The 14,267-nt window shown below is 43.4% G+C and overlaps 1 protein-coding gene across 2 annotated transcripts in view; it reads left to right on the forward strand.

Annotated features, from left to right (window-relative positions):
- The window catches only part of LOC126279045 (poly [ADP-ribose] polymerase tankyrase), a 287,326-nt gene that overhangs the window by 42,907 nt on the left and 230,152 nt on the right, over nt 1-14,267 (forward strand). For both annotated transcript variants that reach the window (XM_049979452.1, XM_049979451.1), the window contains exon 3: nt 12,849-13,152. In XM_049979452.1, coding sequence (XP_049835409.1) covers nt 12,849-13,152 — 304 coding nt within the window. The remainder of the gene's footprint in view (nt 1-12,848; nt 13,153-14,267) is intronic.

Genomic DNA, 14,267 nt, shown 5'->3' on the forward strand with positions numbered 1-14,267 from the left:
AGTAATGTCATGTCATCTGCATACAGTATTTTCTTCTCTTTCTTTTCAACACCTGTGTCGTTAGCAGATGGGTTAAACAGCAATGGCTCCATTACCGATCCCTGCAACACTCCATATTAGATGCTTTTGGATTCTGACTGATATGCACCCCCTATTGATACATATTGCTTCCTGTTGCATAGGTATGATTCTATCCACTTATGTGCTTGCCCTCAAATACCACATTTTTCCAATTTTCTTATCAGTATTTCATAGTCAATAGTTTCGAATGCTGTGGAGAGATCCAGAAAACCCTCAGGGGGCTCGCCACTCTTCAGCAGGTTTGTGCTTGGCTACCACGGGGCCCCGGCCTTTGCAGCATCTTTTCCCTTCCGTGCTGTGAATCTATCCTCTTGCTATTCTTTTTTCCCCTCCTTTGGCAAACACGTCTGGGGTGTTATTGGGAATGCTCCTCATTTTGCATCACAGACATAAGAATAGTCTCACCACTGTTTTTCATTCCCTTTTCATTTCTTTGTTTCCCTTCTCCCATCTTTCTTCCACTTCAGAGTTTGAGATTCCTCTTTTTCTTCTTCCTCCCTGTGCGTTCCTGAAGGCCGGCCCACACGTCTGACATGTAACAAGTGACTGGGTAACGCGTAATTCCCTGTCCCGGGTCAACAAGTAGAGTTCGCACATACCCTCTGATACGGGACAGGCCCAGGGAGGGGTGACTGCCTGAGCTGCTACCTACCCAAATTTCCAATTGATCTCTCTGTCAGGTGTTTGGGAGGTGTGACCTGAGGTGTGAACAGTCACATTAGATGAGTGCACCCCCTTGTGAAGGGAGTCCCCATTTGGGAGGAGTGTGCTATCAGAGGTGCTGGCAATCATGGGGGATTTTCTCGCAATGAGCCAGTCATCTTGACAATCAATGTCTATGAAATGTAAATGGAATGAGGCTAACAATTCAAAGGCCCTTCCAGCTGCGCCACAGTTCCTCATGGTTTCGTATTCTGAACACGGTCAGTACTTCGCAACAGTAAATCCATTATTATTCAGAAAGGTATTGCTGTTCCCATTTACAGAATGGCACTTCGCTTTTGGAGACCACTTCTGATTCTCAACTGCTTGCTACCTCACTTCTCCACAGCTATCCTGTTCGTGTTGAGACCCGTAGAACTTTGAATTCTTCCCTTGGTGTTATTTATACTAGGCTGCTTGACGGTCTGACTGAGATCGAAATCCAATCATACCTCTCTGATCAGGGTGTCATTGCCATTCATCGGGTGATGAGAAAGGTAGGTTTCTCCTTAGCACCCACACACACTCTTTTTCTCAGCTTTGATAGAATGATGCTTCTCTCCAAGGTTAAAGCAGGCTATGAAATTATCACAGTCCAACCATACATTCAGAACCCGATGTGCTGCTACCAGTGTCATCATTTCTACCACATTAGAACATCTTGTCAACATCCAGCCAAATGCATAATCTTTGGTAGGGATGCGCATCAGGGTGATTGCCCACCTCCTTCTCCCTGCTGTATCAACTGCAATGGCAGCCATGCTACCTCCTCTTGAGATTGTCCCATGTATCTTTATGAGCAGGCTGTCCAGCAGATCGGGGTAAAGGAAAAAGTGCCTTACCTGGTCGCTCGCAAGTTATTGGCTAGCCACAAACCCTGTGTTCTACTGTCTGGCACTTAAGGCTTTGTTCTTGGTACCTCTCACTGCATGAAGGACATGGCCACGCAGACATGCAACCTCAAATTCAGCTCTGAGTTTGTAAAATCACCCTGTGTCACGTTAGCATCACTGTCCCCTCGTCCAGCTGTGCAACAAGCCACCACACACTCACCTCAAGGGACAAAGGCACCAGTTAAACAACCAGCAGGTTGGAATGGATAGAAGGAGTACTCCCATGAAGACTTCCTACGTCCCTCCAGCCAACCAACACCTGTGTCTTCCTCTGCTACCAGGGAAGGCTCGAGAAAGTACAACAAAGGCAAGTGGTCTTTTCCTTCACCGACGCGGAGATCCTCTTCGATGGTGTCACCACTTGATACCTTTGCCCAGCTGGCCTTCGTGTCTCCAGTGTGCACCACTAACCATTTTTCTGCGTTGGACTCCGCAGACCGTTAGCACAAGGAAGCTGATGCTTCTGTGGACCTCATGGAGCAGGATCCTCCTGCTTCTGTGCCCTGTAGCAGCAAGTCTTCACAGACTGGCACACGACAGCCCCCAAGGTGACACCCCTTCTTCCTCATCATGACTCTCCTCCAATGGAACATTCGCAATGATGCTGTTCAGAAAGTTACGAACCTCTTCTTTCACCTCATCGTCGGAGCTGAATCGCTGGGGCCACAATTAACGCTGACAGGTACTGTGAGACTCTGAAAAAACTCAAATGGGCAATTCAGAACCAGAGAAGAGGAATGTTAAGCAAGGGCGTACATATTCTCCATGACAACGCTCGCCCACACATCACTCGACAAATCGTTGCTCTCCTGCAACAGTTTCAGTGGATCATAATCACCCACCCACCCCACAGTCCTGACTTGATGCCCAGTCCTGACCTGTTCCCTAGGTTAAAAGAACATTTGGCCGGAAAGCGATTCAGCTCCGGCGACGAAGTGAAACTTAGAGGTTCATAACTTTCTGAACAACATGGTGGTGAGCTTTTATGACATGGGCATACAAAAAGTGCCACAGTGTCTACAAAAATGCATCGACAGAAATGGTGATTGTGTCGAAAAATAGCTAAGTGTTCAAGCTGTAAACTGATGTAAACCATTGTAGAAATAAACAGGTCTGTGTACTTATAAAAAAATAGGAGACCTTACTTTTTTGATTACTCTCATATTTCCTGGTGTGCAGATCAACTCACCCTCCTCTGTTTGTACTGGTCCCTTGTCTGTTCGAAATTAGACTGAGTGAGGTTGCTTTGTTTATGCATATGCACACCCATCCCTCTTACGCTGTCTCAACACTGGCCGCCATCGTGGCATCCATTTGGTCGCTGGCACCTTTTACACTAGTCCACTTGAGAGTCTATATGCTAAAGGCACTGAACTACCATTCTCCTACCTCCGTGACTTTGTCCTCAGCAGGTATGCATGCTGTTTGTCTGCAGTGCGTGGCCACCCTCCTTATGCCTCCTTCATCAATGACTCCTTTGGTCGCCAGTATGGGGCGCTTCCCTCTTCTCTGTTACCTCCTGGAGTCTGCTTTAGGCACTAGATCTGGCAGCTTAACTTCAAACTACCTGCTACTTTACCAGTGGGTGTGAATACTTAACCACGTTGGCTTTGTGGTGCAGCCCGTGTTCACCTTGGCCTTTGTTTGCTTCCTAAGGACACTGCTCCAGCCTTGCTCTATCGCCTTCAGTTTCATGACCTTGTCATGGAACTTGGTCATATTACCTTTGTGGACGCGGATTTCTTTCGAACGACTGTGATGTTGGGTGTGCTTTCGTTATTGGCACCGACGTTTTTCGGTATTGGCTTCCGGCACACTGCTCAGTATTTACAGCTGAGCTCTTCGCCCTGTATCAGGCCACGGGGTACGTACGGTGACACAGGCTTTTAATTACATTAGTTGCTCACCCTCTCAGCACTCTTCAATATCTCTGTGTGCTGTACACTGTCCATCCCTTAGTGCAATGTGTTCAGGAAAACTGTTACTTGCTCATTCTTGAAGGAGCCACTGTGATGTTTATGTGGATTCCTGGTCATGTCAGTCTACCAGGAAATGAGGCTGCTGATGCTGCTACCAAGGCAGCAGTCCTCATACCTCAGCCCACCAGTTCCTATATTCCTTCTGATGATCTCTGTGTTGCTGTCTGTCAGGAGATGATGTCACTTTGGCATTGCCAGTGGTCACCCCTTCATGTGCATAAGCTCCAGATTACTAAGCCTCTCCCAGTGGCTTGGATGACCTCATCTCGGCCTCCTGCCGGGAGGAGGTCATTTTAACTAGGTTGCATAGTGGGCACGGCCTTTTTAGCCATCATCATTTGTTAAGTGGTGCCCCCTCACCACATTGTACACATTGCGCCCAAGTTTTAACTGTCTGCCATTTCCTGACGGAATGTTCATTTTTTAACCATTTACATTCCCCTTGGGTTTGCCATCTGAGCTATTGGCGGTTTTAGCAAATGACGCATGGGCTGTCGACTGTGTCTTACTTTTTATCTGTTGAAGCAATATGCCGAAGGTCATTTAATTTTTAGTTCTGGACCTTTGTTTCTGTATAGTGTATTTTATATATAGCCCTTTCTCCAGGTCCGTTTTTAGCTGTCTTCTCTTCTGTTAATTGGGATTGATTTAGTCATTTTTTAACTCATCTTTGTCTTTGTGTTCTATAGTTTTGATTTGGCTGCATACGACAAACAAAACAAAGATTCAGAAACACTGCAGATACAACTTGTTTTTCATCCAAGGACTGTATAGTGTATTCTGTCTGACTGCCAAATGCGACGGTGCTGTGATGGTATGAGAATGTAGTATTTGTCCATATAATCAACTAAGCTATTATACATAAGCATTTGAAGGATTTTTGAGAAACCTGATACCAGTGAAACTGACTTGAAGTTGTTTGGGTTGTCCTTATCCCCTTCCTTGTATACTGGTACCACGCTGCTTATATTGAGTGTTCTGGAAAAATGCCATCTTGGAAATAGCTGTTTGCTATGTCCAACAATGGTGAGATTATTTGCTCACTTACTTGCTTTATTAAATGATTCAATTTCATCACCACCAGCTGACTTCTATTTCTGTGTAGTGTTCTTCAGTTCATCTCCCATGACTGGTTTCAAGAATATGGTTCTGCTTGATTTTTGTGATAACTCTGTAACTTTCCTTTATGGACTATTTCTTTCCAAGTTCGCTACCACATTTATATAGTTATCATTGAGTATGTTAGCTGTTCTTCTACCATTTGTAACCACTCTGTTGATTTTTATTGACCTGATATGTTTCTTTGATCCAGCTTTTTCTTGTCTTTCACCATTAATTGCATTCCAAGCTGCCTTTGTCTTGTTTCTTGAGTGCATTATGGTAGCATTCATTGCTCTTGATTTTGCCTCTCGTATTGTTTTTCTATACTTCTTTTGTAGCTCCATCTCAGATCCTGCAGCTTCCTACGTAGTTCTATTATTTCACTGGTAGTCCATTTTGTCTGCTCCTGCATCTTTTCTTGTGTCTTTACTTTGGGGAATGCTGCATTAAAATGGTGTTTAATTGTTGTAATAAATGAGTAATATTTTTCATTTACATTCTGCACATCTAGGGCTTCATTCCAGATTTCCCTGCTTAATATTGTTCTAAAGATGTTAATATTTTGTTCACTGATGGTGAGATTATCACGTGATTCAGTATTTCATTATCACCAGTTCCTCAGTTCATCTTCTATGACCGGTTTCAAGAACATGGTTCTTTGCCCATAATCCCTCTACAGCCATCATACTGGAACTAAGTGACGTCAATTCACCCACTAAGTTAGATGCTCTTTGGTTGTTTATTTTTGGTACAGGTATTATGTCCTTACTTCTGCAGCAGCAGGTCAGCTGTCCACGATTATCAGATACTTCTGTTCGGACTGCATGTGACTCACAGTCAGAATTACTGATATTAATAATGATATCAATAACTGTGTGACTTCTAGAAGTCACTCTTGTTGGTGCAGATATTGTTGCCTCCATATTGCATTGTATTAACAATTCTTCAGAATCTGGTCGTGGTTTTGATTCTTTTCCCATGTCAATATTGAAGTCTCCATATATAACAATGTTTTTGTTCATATTCATTTTTAGTAGGTTGGCCGTTTTTTTCAGAAGATGCTGATCTCACCACTTGGTGATCTCTGCACACAAAACAATATAAAGTCATCAGTCCCTACACCAGTACTTTCAAAGTCTCTTTCTCTAGCCTTTACTGTGTGTAGCCTTTAGGGGCCTTCCTGATTATATATAACAAAGTTTCAAGACTTACCAAGGGGGAAAGCGCCGGTAGACAGGCACAATAAAATAACACACAAACACACACACACACACACACAAGATTACGAGCTTTTGCAACTGGCGGTTGCTTCGTCAGGAAAGAGGGAAGGAGAAGGAATGATGAAAGGATGTGGGTTTTAAGGGAGAGGGTAAGGAGCCATTCCAATCCTGGGAGATCCTTACCCTCTCCCTTAAAACCCACTTCCTTTCATCTTTCTTCTCCTTCCCTCTTTCCTGACGAAGCAACCGCCGGTTGCAAAAGCTCGTAATTTTGTATTTGTGTGTTATTTTATTGTGCCTGTCTACGGGCGCTTTGGAAATTTCTTTCTTAAACTTCCACATGGGAAAAACATATTAAAAACAAAGATTCCAAGACTTACCAAGCGGGAAAGTGCTGGTAGATAGGCACAATAAATAAAACACACAAACAAACACACAGAATTTCTAGCTTTCGCAACCGACGGTTCAGGAAAGAGGGAAGGAGAGGGAAAGATGAAAGAATGTGGGTTTTTCAAACCCACCAACAAGCAACAGTACCTCCATTATGACAGCTGCCACCCATTCCATATCAAACGGTCCCTTCCCTACAGCCTAGGCCTTCAGGGCAAACGAATCTGCTCCAGTCCTGAATCCCTGAACCATTACACCAACATCCTGAAAACAGCTTTCGCATCCCGCAACTACCCTCCCGACTTGGTACAGAAGCAAATAACCAGAGCCACTTCCTCATCCCCTCAAACCCAGAACCTCTCACAGAACCACCCCAAAAGTGCCCCACTTGTGACAGGATACTTCCCGGGACTGGATCAGACTCTGAATGTGGCTCTTCAGCAGGGATACGACTTCCTAAAATCCTGCCCCGAAATGAGATCCATCCTTCATGAAATCCTCCCCACTCCACCAAGAGTGTCTTTCCGCCATCCACCTAACCTTCGTAACCTCTTCGTTCACCCCTATGAAATCCCCAAACCACCTTCCCTACCCTCTGGCTCCTACCCTTGTAACCGCCCCCTGGTGTAAAACCCCATGCACCCTCCGACCACCACCTACTCCAGTACTGTAACCCAGAAGGTGTACACGATCAAAGGCAGAGCTACGTGTGAAAGCACCCACGCGATTTACCAACTGACCTGCCTACACTGTGAGGCTTTCTATGTGGGAATGACCAGCAGCAAACTGTCCATTCACATGAATGGATACAGGCAGACAGTGTTTGTTGGTAATGAGGATCACCCTGTGGCTAAACATGCCTTGGTGCACGGCCAGCACATCTTGGCACAGTGTTACACAGTCCGGGTTATCTGGATACTTCCCACTAACATCAACCTATCCGAACTCCGGAGATGGGAACTTGCCCTTCAATCTATCCTCTCTTCCCATTATCCACCAGGCCTCAATCCCCGCTAATTTCAAGTTGCCGCCACTCATACTTCACCTGTCATTCAACATCATCTTTGCCTCTGCACTTCCGCCTCGACTGACATCTCTGCCCAAACTCTTTGCCTTTAAATATGTCTGCTTGTGTGTGTATATGTGTGGATGGTTATGTGTGTGTGTGTGTGTGTGTGTGTGTGTGTGTGTGTGTGTGTGTGCACGTGTGCGAGTGTATACCTATCCTTTTTTTCCCCTAAGGTAAGTCTTTCCGCTTGGATTGACTCCTTACCCTCTCCCTTAAAACCCACATCCTTTTATCTTTCCCTCTCCTTCCCTCTTTCCTGACGAAGCAACCGCCGGTCCAAAAGTCCGGAAACACCCTGATAAAATCGAAATGGAGTAGCAAACACAGAAACAGAGTCCCTACACACAAGGAACGGAAAGGGGGAAACTTTATACGCTATGCCATCAACATGGCGGCTATCTTGAAAGCCGCCATCTTGGATTCAACTCCAAAATTTCAAATGGGAATGTGGTCATGACATATCAAACAGGTAGAGAATTTCACCAGAAAAACAATGCCATTGTTAATTTAAACATAGCTTTATTCATTCTCGGGTTATGGCAAATTACTTGCGTCAGCAGTGGGACGATCGGCAGCGTGAGTATTATGCACTGAGAAGTCATAAAATGGAGTCTGAAACGGTGCAAAGTGGCTATCCCATTCCTGATATGTTACATGTGTTTAACTGTTAGGTATCATTTACTCATGCTAACATTTTAATCATTGTTTCCTTATTTATAGGATACAAAATGTCTTTAACACATGAAGAACGCATTGAAATTATCTTGATATCAGGAGAAAGAAGCACAGTCGGCATCCAACCTGACAGCCAATCACCCACAGTGCATTTGCCAAGCTTTTGGCCAAATTCCGAGCAACAGGTTCTGTCGCAGATAAACCTAAGTCTGGAAGACCAAAATCCGCCACCGATGAAGCAACAACAGCGAGCGTGTTGGCATTATTTAGCAAGAGTCAGAGTACTCGTCGCCTGTCACAAGAATGTGGGGTTAGCCATACCTCCATACTGCGAATTTTGCCGCAGCACAAATGGCACCTGTACAAAATTCAGCTGCTCCAACACCTGAATGAGGATGACCTAGACCATCGGGTACAGTTCGCAGAATCGGTGATACAGCAGCTACAGATAAACCCACATTTCCCCTATCAGGTACTGTTCAGCGATGAAGCCAATGTCTTTATCACTGGTGAAGTGAACAAGCAGAATCACAGATACTGGCGCGACACATATCGCACTGGATTGATGCTTCCAAAACTGTCGACTCACAAAAAGTGATGGTCTGGTGTGGTGTGGTGTGTGGGGTACCAAAGTCGTTGGACCTTTTTTATTGGTGGTACGTTAACAGCCAACAGTTATCTGAGGTTATTGGGTGAAGAAGTGTTGCCCTCGTTGTTAATGGAGGACAGAACATTTCCGGAATTCTTCCAGCATGTTGGTGCCCCACCGCATTATGGGCACAATGTGCGAGCATATCTGGATGTGCAGTTCCCTCAAAAGTGGATTGTCATAGGGGTGCTTTGGAGTGGCCACCACGTTCACTAGATTTGACTCCTTTGGATTTTTACCTTTGGGGTCATGTCAAAGCACTGGTTTATTCTGTGAAAATACGGGATTTGCATCATCTAAAGCAGCGCATTGTTGATGGGTGTGGTCAAATTCAGCCAGATGTGTTGGTCAAAGTTCATCAGGATTGGGTTTGGACGATAGCATTAACAATCCAACATAATGGACAACATATCGAGCATTCCTATGACTGTTGGTCGTCTCTCGGGACTGTGTAACATCGGCGTAATGTCTCTTCGGCACATAACACACATGCTGCGAGCGTCCCACTGCTGCCACATGTAACTGGCTATAACCCAAGAATGAATAAAGCTATGTTTAAAATAACAACGGCATTGTTTTTCTGGTGAAATTCTCTATCTGTTTGATATGTCACATGACCGCATTCCCATTTGAAATTTTGGAGTTGAATCCAAGATGGCCGCCATGTTGATGGCATAGCCTAAAAAGTTACCCCATTCCCGTGCCTCCTGTGTAGGCACTCTGTTTCCTTGTTTGCTACTCCATTTGAATTTTATGAGAGTGTTTCCGTACTTTTGGACCAATCCCGGAATTGGAATGACTCCCTTAAAACCCACATCCTATAGTCTTTACCTCTCCTTCCCTCTTTCCTGAAGAAGCAACCGTTGGTTGCGAAAACTTGAATTGACTTACCAAACGAAAGCACTGGCAGGTTGATAGACACACAATTATACACACAAAAGTCAAGCTTTCGCAACCAACGGTTGCTTCGTCAGGAAAGAGGGAAGGAGAGGGAAAGACGAAAGGATGTGGGTTTTAAGGGAGAGGGTAAGGAGTCATTCCAATGCCGGGAGCGTAAAGACTTACCTTAAGGGGAAAAAAGGACAGGTATACACTCACGCACACGCACACAAGCAGACATTTGTAAAGGCAAAGAGTTTGGCAGAGATGTCAGTCGAGGCGGAAGTACAGACACAAAGATGTTGTTCAATGACAGGTGAGGTATGAGCAGTGGCAACTTGAAGTTAGCGGAGGTTGAGGCCTGGCGGGTAACGAGAAGAGAGGATATACTGAAGGGCAAGTTCCCATCTCCGGAGTTCTGACAGGTTGGTGTTAGTGGGAAGTATCCAAATAACCCGGATGGTGTAACAATGTGCCAAGATGTGCTGGCCGTGCACCAAGGCATGTTTAGCCACAGGGTGATCCTCATTACCAACAAACACTGTCTGCCTGTATCCATTCATGTGAATGGACAGTTTGCTGCTGGTCATTCCCACATAGAAAGCCTCACAGTGTAGGCAGGTCAGTTGGTAAATCGCGTGGGTGCTTTCACACGTAGCTCTGCCTTTGATCGTGTACACCTTCTGGGTTACAGTACTGGAGTAGGTGGTGGTCGGAGGGTGCATGGGGTTTTACACCAGGGGGCGGTTACAAGGGTAGGAGCCAGAGGGTAGGGAAGGTGGTTTGGGGATTTCATAGGGGTGAACGAAGAGGTTACGAAGGTTAGGTGGATGGCGGAAAGACACTCTTGGTGGAGTGGGGAGGATTTCATGAAGGATGGATCTCATTTCGGGGCAGGATTTTAGGAAGTCGTATCCCTGCTGGAGAGCCACATTCAGAGTCTGATCCAGTCCCGGGAAGTATCCTGTCACAAGTGGGGCACTTTTGGGGTGGTTCTGTGAGAGGTTCTGGGTTTGAGGGGATGAGGAAGTGGCTCTGGTTATTTGCTTCTGTACCAGGTCGGGAGGGTAGTTATGGGATGCGAAAGCTGTTTTCAGGTTGTTGGTGTAATGGTTCAGTGATTCAGGACTGGAGCAGATTCGTTTGCCACGAAGATCTAGGCTGTAGGGAAGGGACCGTTTGATGTGGAATGGGTGGCAGCTGTCATAATGGAGGTACTGTTGGTTGTTGGTGTGTTTGATGAGGACGGACATGTGAAGATTGCCATTGGAGAGATGGAGGTCAACGTCAAGGAAAGTGGCATGGTATTTGGAGTAGGACCAGGTGAATCTGATGGAACCAAAGGAGATGAGGTTGGAGAGGAAATTCTGGAGTTGTTCTTCACTGTGAGTCCAGATCATGAAGATGTCATCAATAAATCTGTACCAAACTAGGTTGGCAGGCCTGGGTGACCAAGAAGGCTCCCTTTAAGTGACCCATAAATAGGTTGGCGTATGATGGGGCCATCCTGGTACCTGTTCCCTTTAACTGTAACACAACAACAACGCTTTCGTTTGGTAAGTCACATCATCTTTGTTTTTAGATATATTTTCCCCGCGTGGAATGTTTCCCTCTATATACTCCACCACCTTTATGTTTAGATCTTCAGAAGTAACTGGATAAGATATGGTCCTTTATTTTCAAATTAGGTATCTGAGTTTCAGTTAGACCATGTTCACTGATACACATTATGTGGTTGTAGTTCACTTAGTATTACTTCTTCTTCTAGTTTCTTGTTACCAACGTATTGAATATTCTGATGTAGCACTTTATATAACTTTTCTTTTGTTGGCTTATACATTGTGGGCTGCATTCTGAAAGCATATTCTGTAGTCCCTTCTTTTTTGCATAATGCCTATATTTTGCTTTTTCAGTTGCAATAATTGGTTTTTCACCCCCATCAGGCCATATTAGTTTCCCTGTCTTCTAATTATTTTGCAGACATCTGTAAACATTGTGCCGAGTGTTACGGACCCCTTGTCTGTTTAAATTCATACCATCCATCCCTAGTCAGTTTTCTCTCAGAAATTTGGGTCTGTGAGAACAACACCAAGACGATCTCACTGTTCTTTGATAGCATAAATTATTTTGGAGATGTATTTGCCATCCACTGACTTTCTTTTTATGATTCCACTAAGTATCAGCCGGGATCCCGCATAGATACTTCTTGCCGAATGAATCATTTTTCTTATTTCATTAAAAATTTCTTTGTCACTGCTGCTTCTTAATGAATTTGTTCGAATGTGTATAAAGACACCACTGTAATTATTCTTGGTTCCAGAATCCTGTTTTGTATTCGTCTGCTTTGAATTTACCATGTTTTTAAAATACTTGCCGAGTTGTTTGTTGTAATTCCCGTTCTGATGTCAATTTTTCAATTGGGGACAGCAATATTTTTCAGCTGTTAGTCACCAATTATTAGAAACTCATTTTCGTCCCTTTGCATGGCTGTGGTGCCCTCTTTTATTGTATGTCACTGTCTTCCATTTATATTTATCTACAGATTTTTGGCTTGCTGAGCTTGTCATGACATTGGAAATGCTAGATGTGTTGTTGTTTTTAGTATTCATAGGCGCACTTGTATTTTCACCATTTTGGTTTTCTGTTTCTTGTATTTCACACACACACACACACACACACACACACACACACACACACACACAGAGGACTCCTTTTCGTGCATAAATCTATTGTTTTCTTTCTTTATAGTGAATAGTTCTGTTTTTAGTGTTCCAATATCACTTTCAAGTAGCTTTATAATTTCGTTTTTTGGATCCACTGCCCTTAAAAGATTGGCTGTTTCATCACATAAACAGCCGTGGCATGCCCATGAAAAGTTATCATTGATGAATTTCAAATTTCTTGCACTTTTCATGTAACAAGAAGTTTCACTTTATGCACAAAACATCTTTCATCACTCGCTTTTCACATTCCCTACACGAAGAACTGTTTATTTTTTGCCCTTTTAACAAGACCGAAGTGTCACTACAATTTCCTATTGGCACTATGACATATTGTACAGTTTCAGAGGCTCTTTAATCTCTAGTAGTGTAATGAGGATGTATACTCTGTATTAAAATATATTGAATTCAGTTATTTGTGTTTTGGCAGATTTTTAGTTTTTGCTGTGAATATTTGAAGAGAAGTCACAGAATTGTCCTTTAATTGCAGCACTACTGCAGCATGGGGCAGATGCCTCAATCCGTAATACAGAAGGTAAAACTGCATTGGAGCTTGCTGATAGTGCAACGAGACCTGTACTCACGGGAGACTACCATAAGGAAGAACTTCTGGAAGCAGCACGCTCAGGTGCTGAGGATCGACTTTTAGCATTGCTCAATCCGTTAAATGTTAACTGCCATGCCAGTGATGGCCGACGTTCAACACCCCTCCACCTAGCTGCTGGTTACAATCGAGGACGTGTAGTTCAACTTTTACTGCAGAATGGAGCTGATGTGCATGCCAAGGATAAAGGGTAAAACAGGAGATTTTTATTTCAAGCACGTTCTGAATTGCTTATCATGTGATATAATTTTGTTCTGCATTTCCAGGTTCAGAATGTATTTTCAGAATGACTATGATATTTTATCACATTGTACAGTATTGTAAGTTTATTCATCTCATTGTACAGTATTGTAAGTTTATTCATCAGCAACTTGTTTATTTTTTTCCCCTGTATGTCTACGTATACCACGTATCCTCGTAATTTCTTTGTTTCTGGTCTTCTTCAAATCCTATGTTACAGATTTGAAGAGGGAAGTGTTGATGTTACTGCATGCACTGTGTTTTTTAATTTTGTGAGACTCGAAGTACAGCTAGTTTGAACATAATCTCGCACAAAGTGTTTTTTAGTTTCAAACCAGACTGTCATCTCAAGCAGGTCTAAATCAGCATAATAATGTTTCAAAATAGTTTATGCCTATAAACAAGAGCTGTAAGATGATTAGAATGAAGAAGTGTTAATGTCAGGAAAGAGCATAGCAAAATAGTGCTGGAGTTGCTTGAAAAAAGTCAGTAATCACAGTACAGGTTGATGTAATTAGCTTTAAACTTTAAGGTATTTCACCATTCCTAATTGTTGTCATAGGAATCAATTTTTTTCTTCTCAGAAAAAGCAACCACTAGCAATTTATGCGTAACTGCTTAGATTACCCTCATATTGAATAATTGCTTAAATTTTAATACCCATTGGTTGAGCGTTTTCACTAACGGTCTTTGAGTTTAGCATTTCGCTCTTTCATACTCACTTGAACGTGCCACTCTCAAGTATTGTGTGCATGAGTATGAATATTTGGAGCTGGCAGGCTGTGATTGAACAAGGCTTAGGGGGGAGGGCAGAGCAGGGGAGGGGGAGGGAGCTGGTGTTATTTATGTTGTACTAATGTCAGTTGATGGAACTAGAAAAACCTTCCTTCCCAATTAAGCAATTCTTTCTTCAGATTGACATTTAAGTATGCTAAACTATTATCCTTTGACAGAATCTTAATAGTTCACAGTGTCTTCTAGCAAACTCAAAACTAATTTGGCGTGTATTATTCTCATAGGTAAGGTGAGTGTTAAGATAAAATATTCAAAAAATAGTTCAAATGG

This window comes from Schistocerca gregaria, chromosome 6 (genome assembly GCF_023897955.1).
Source record: "Schistocerca gregaria isolate iqSchGreg1 chromosome 6, iqSchGreg1.2, whole genome shotgun sequence".
In the NCBI taxonomy this organism is placed as follows: domain Eukaryota; kingdom Metazoa; phylum Arthropoda; class Insecta; order Orthoptera; family Acrididae; genus Schistocerca; species Schistocerca gregaria.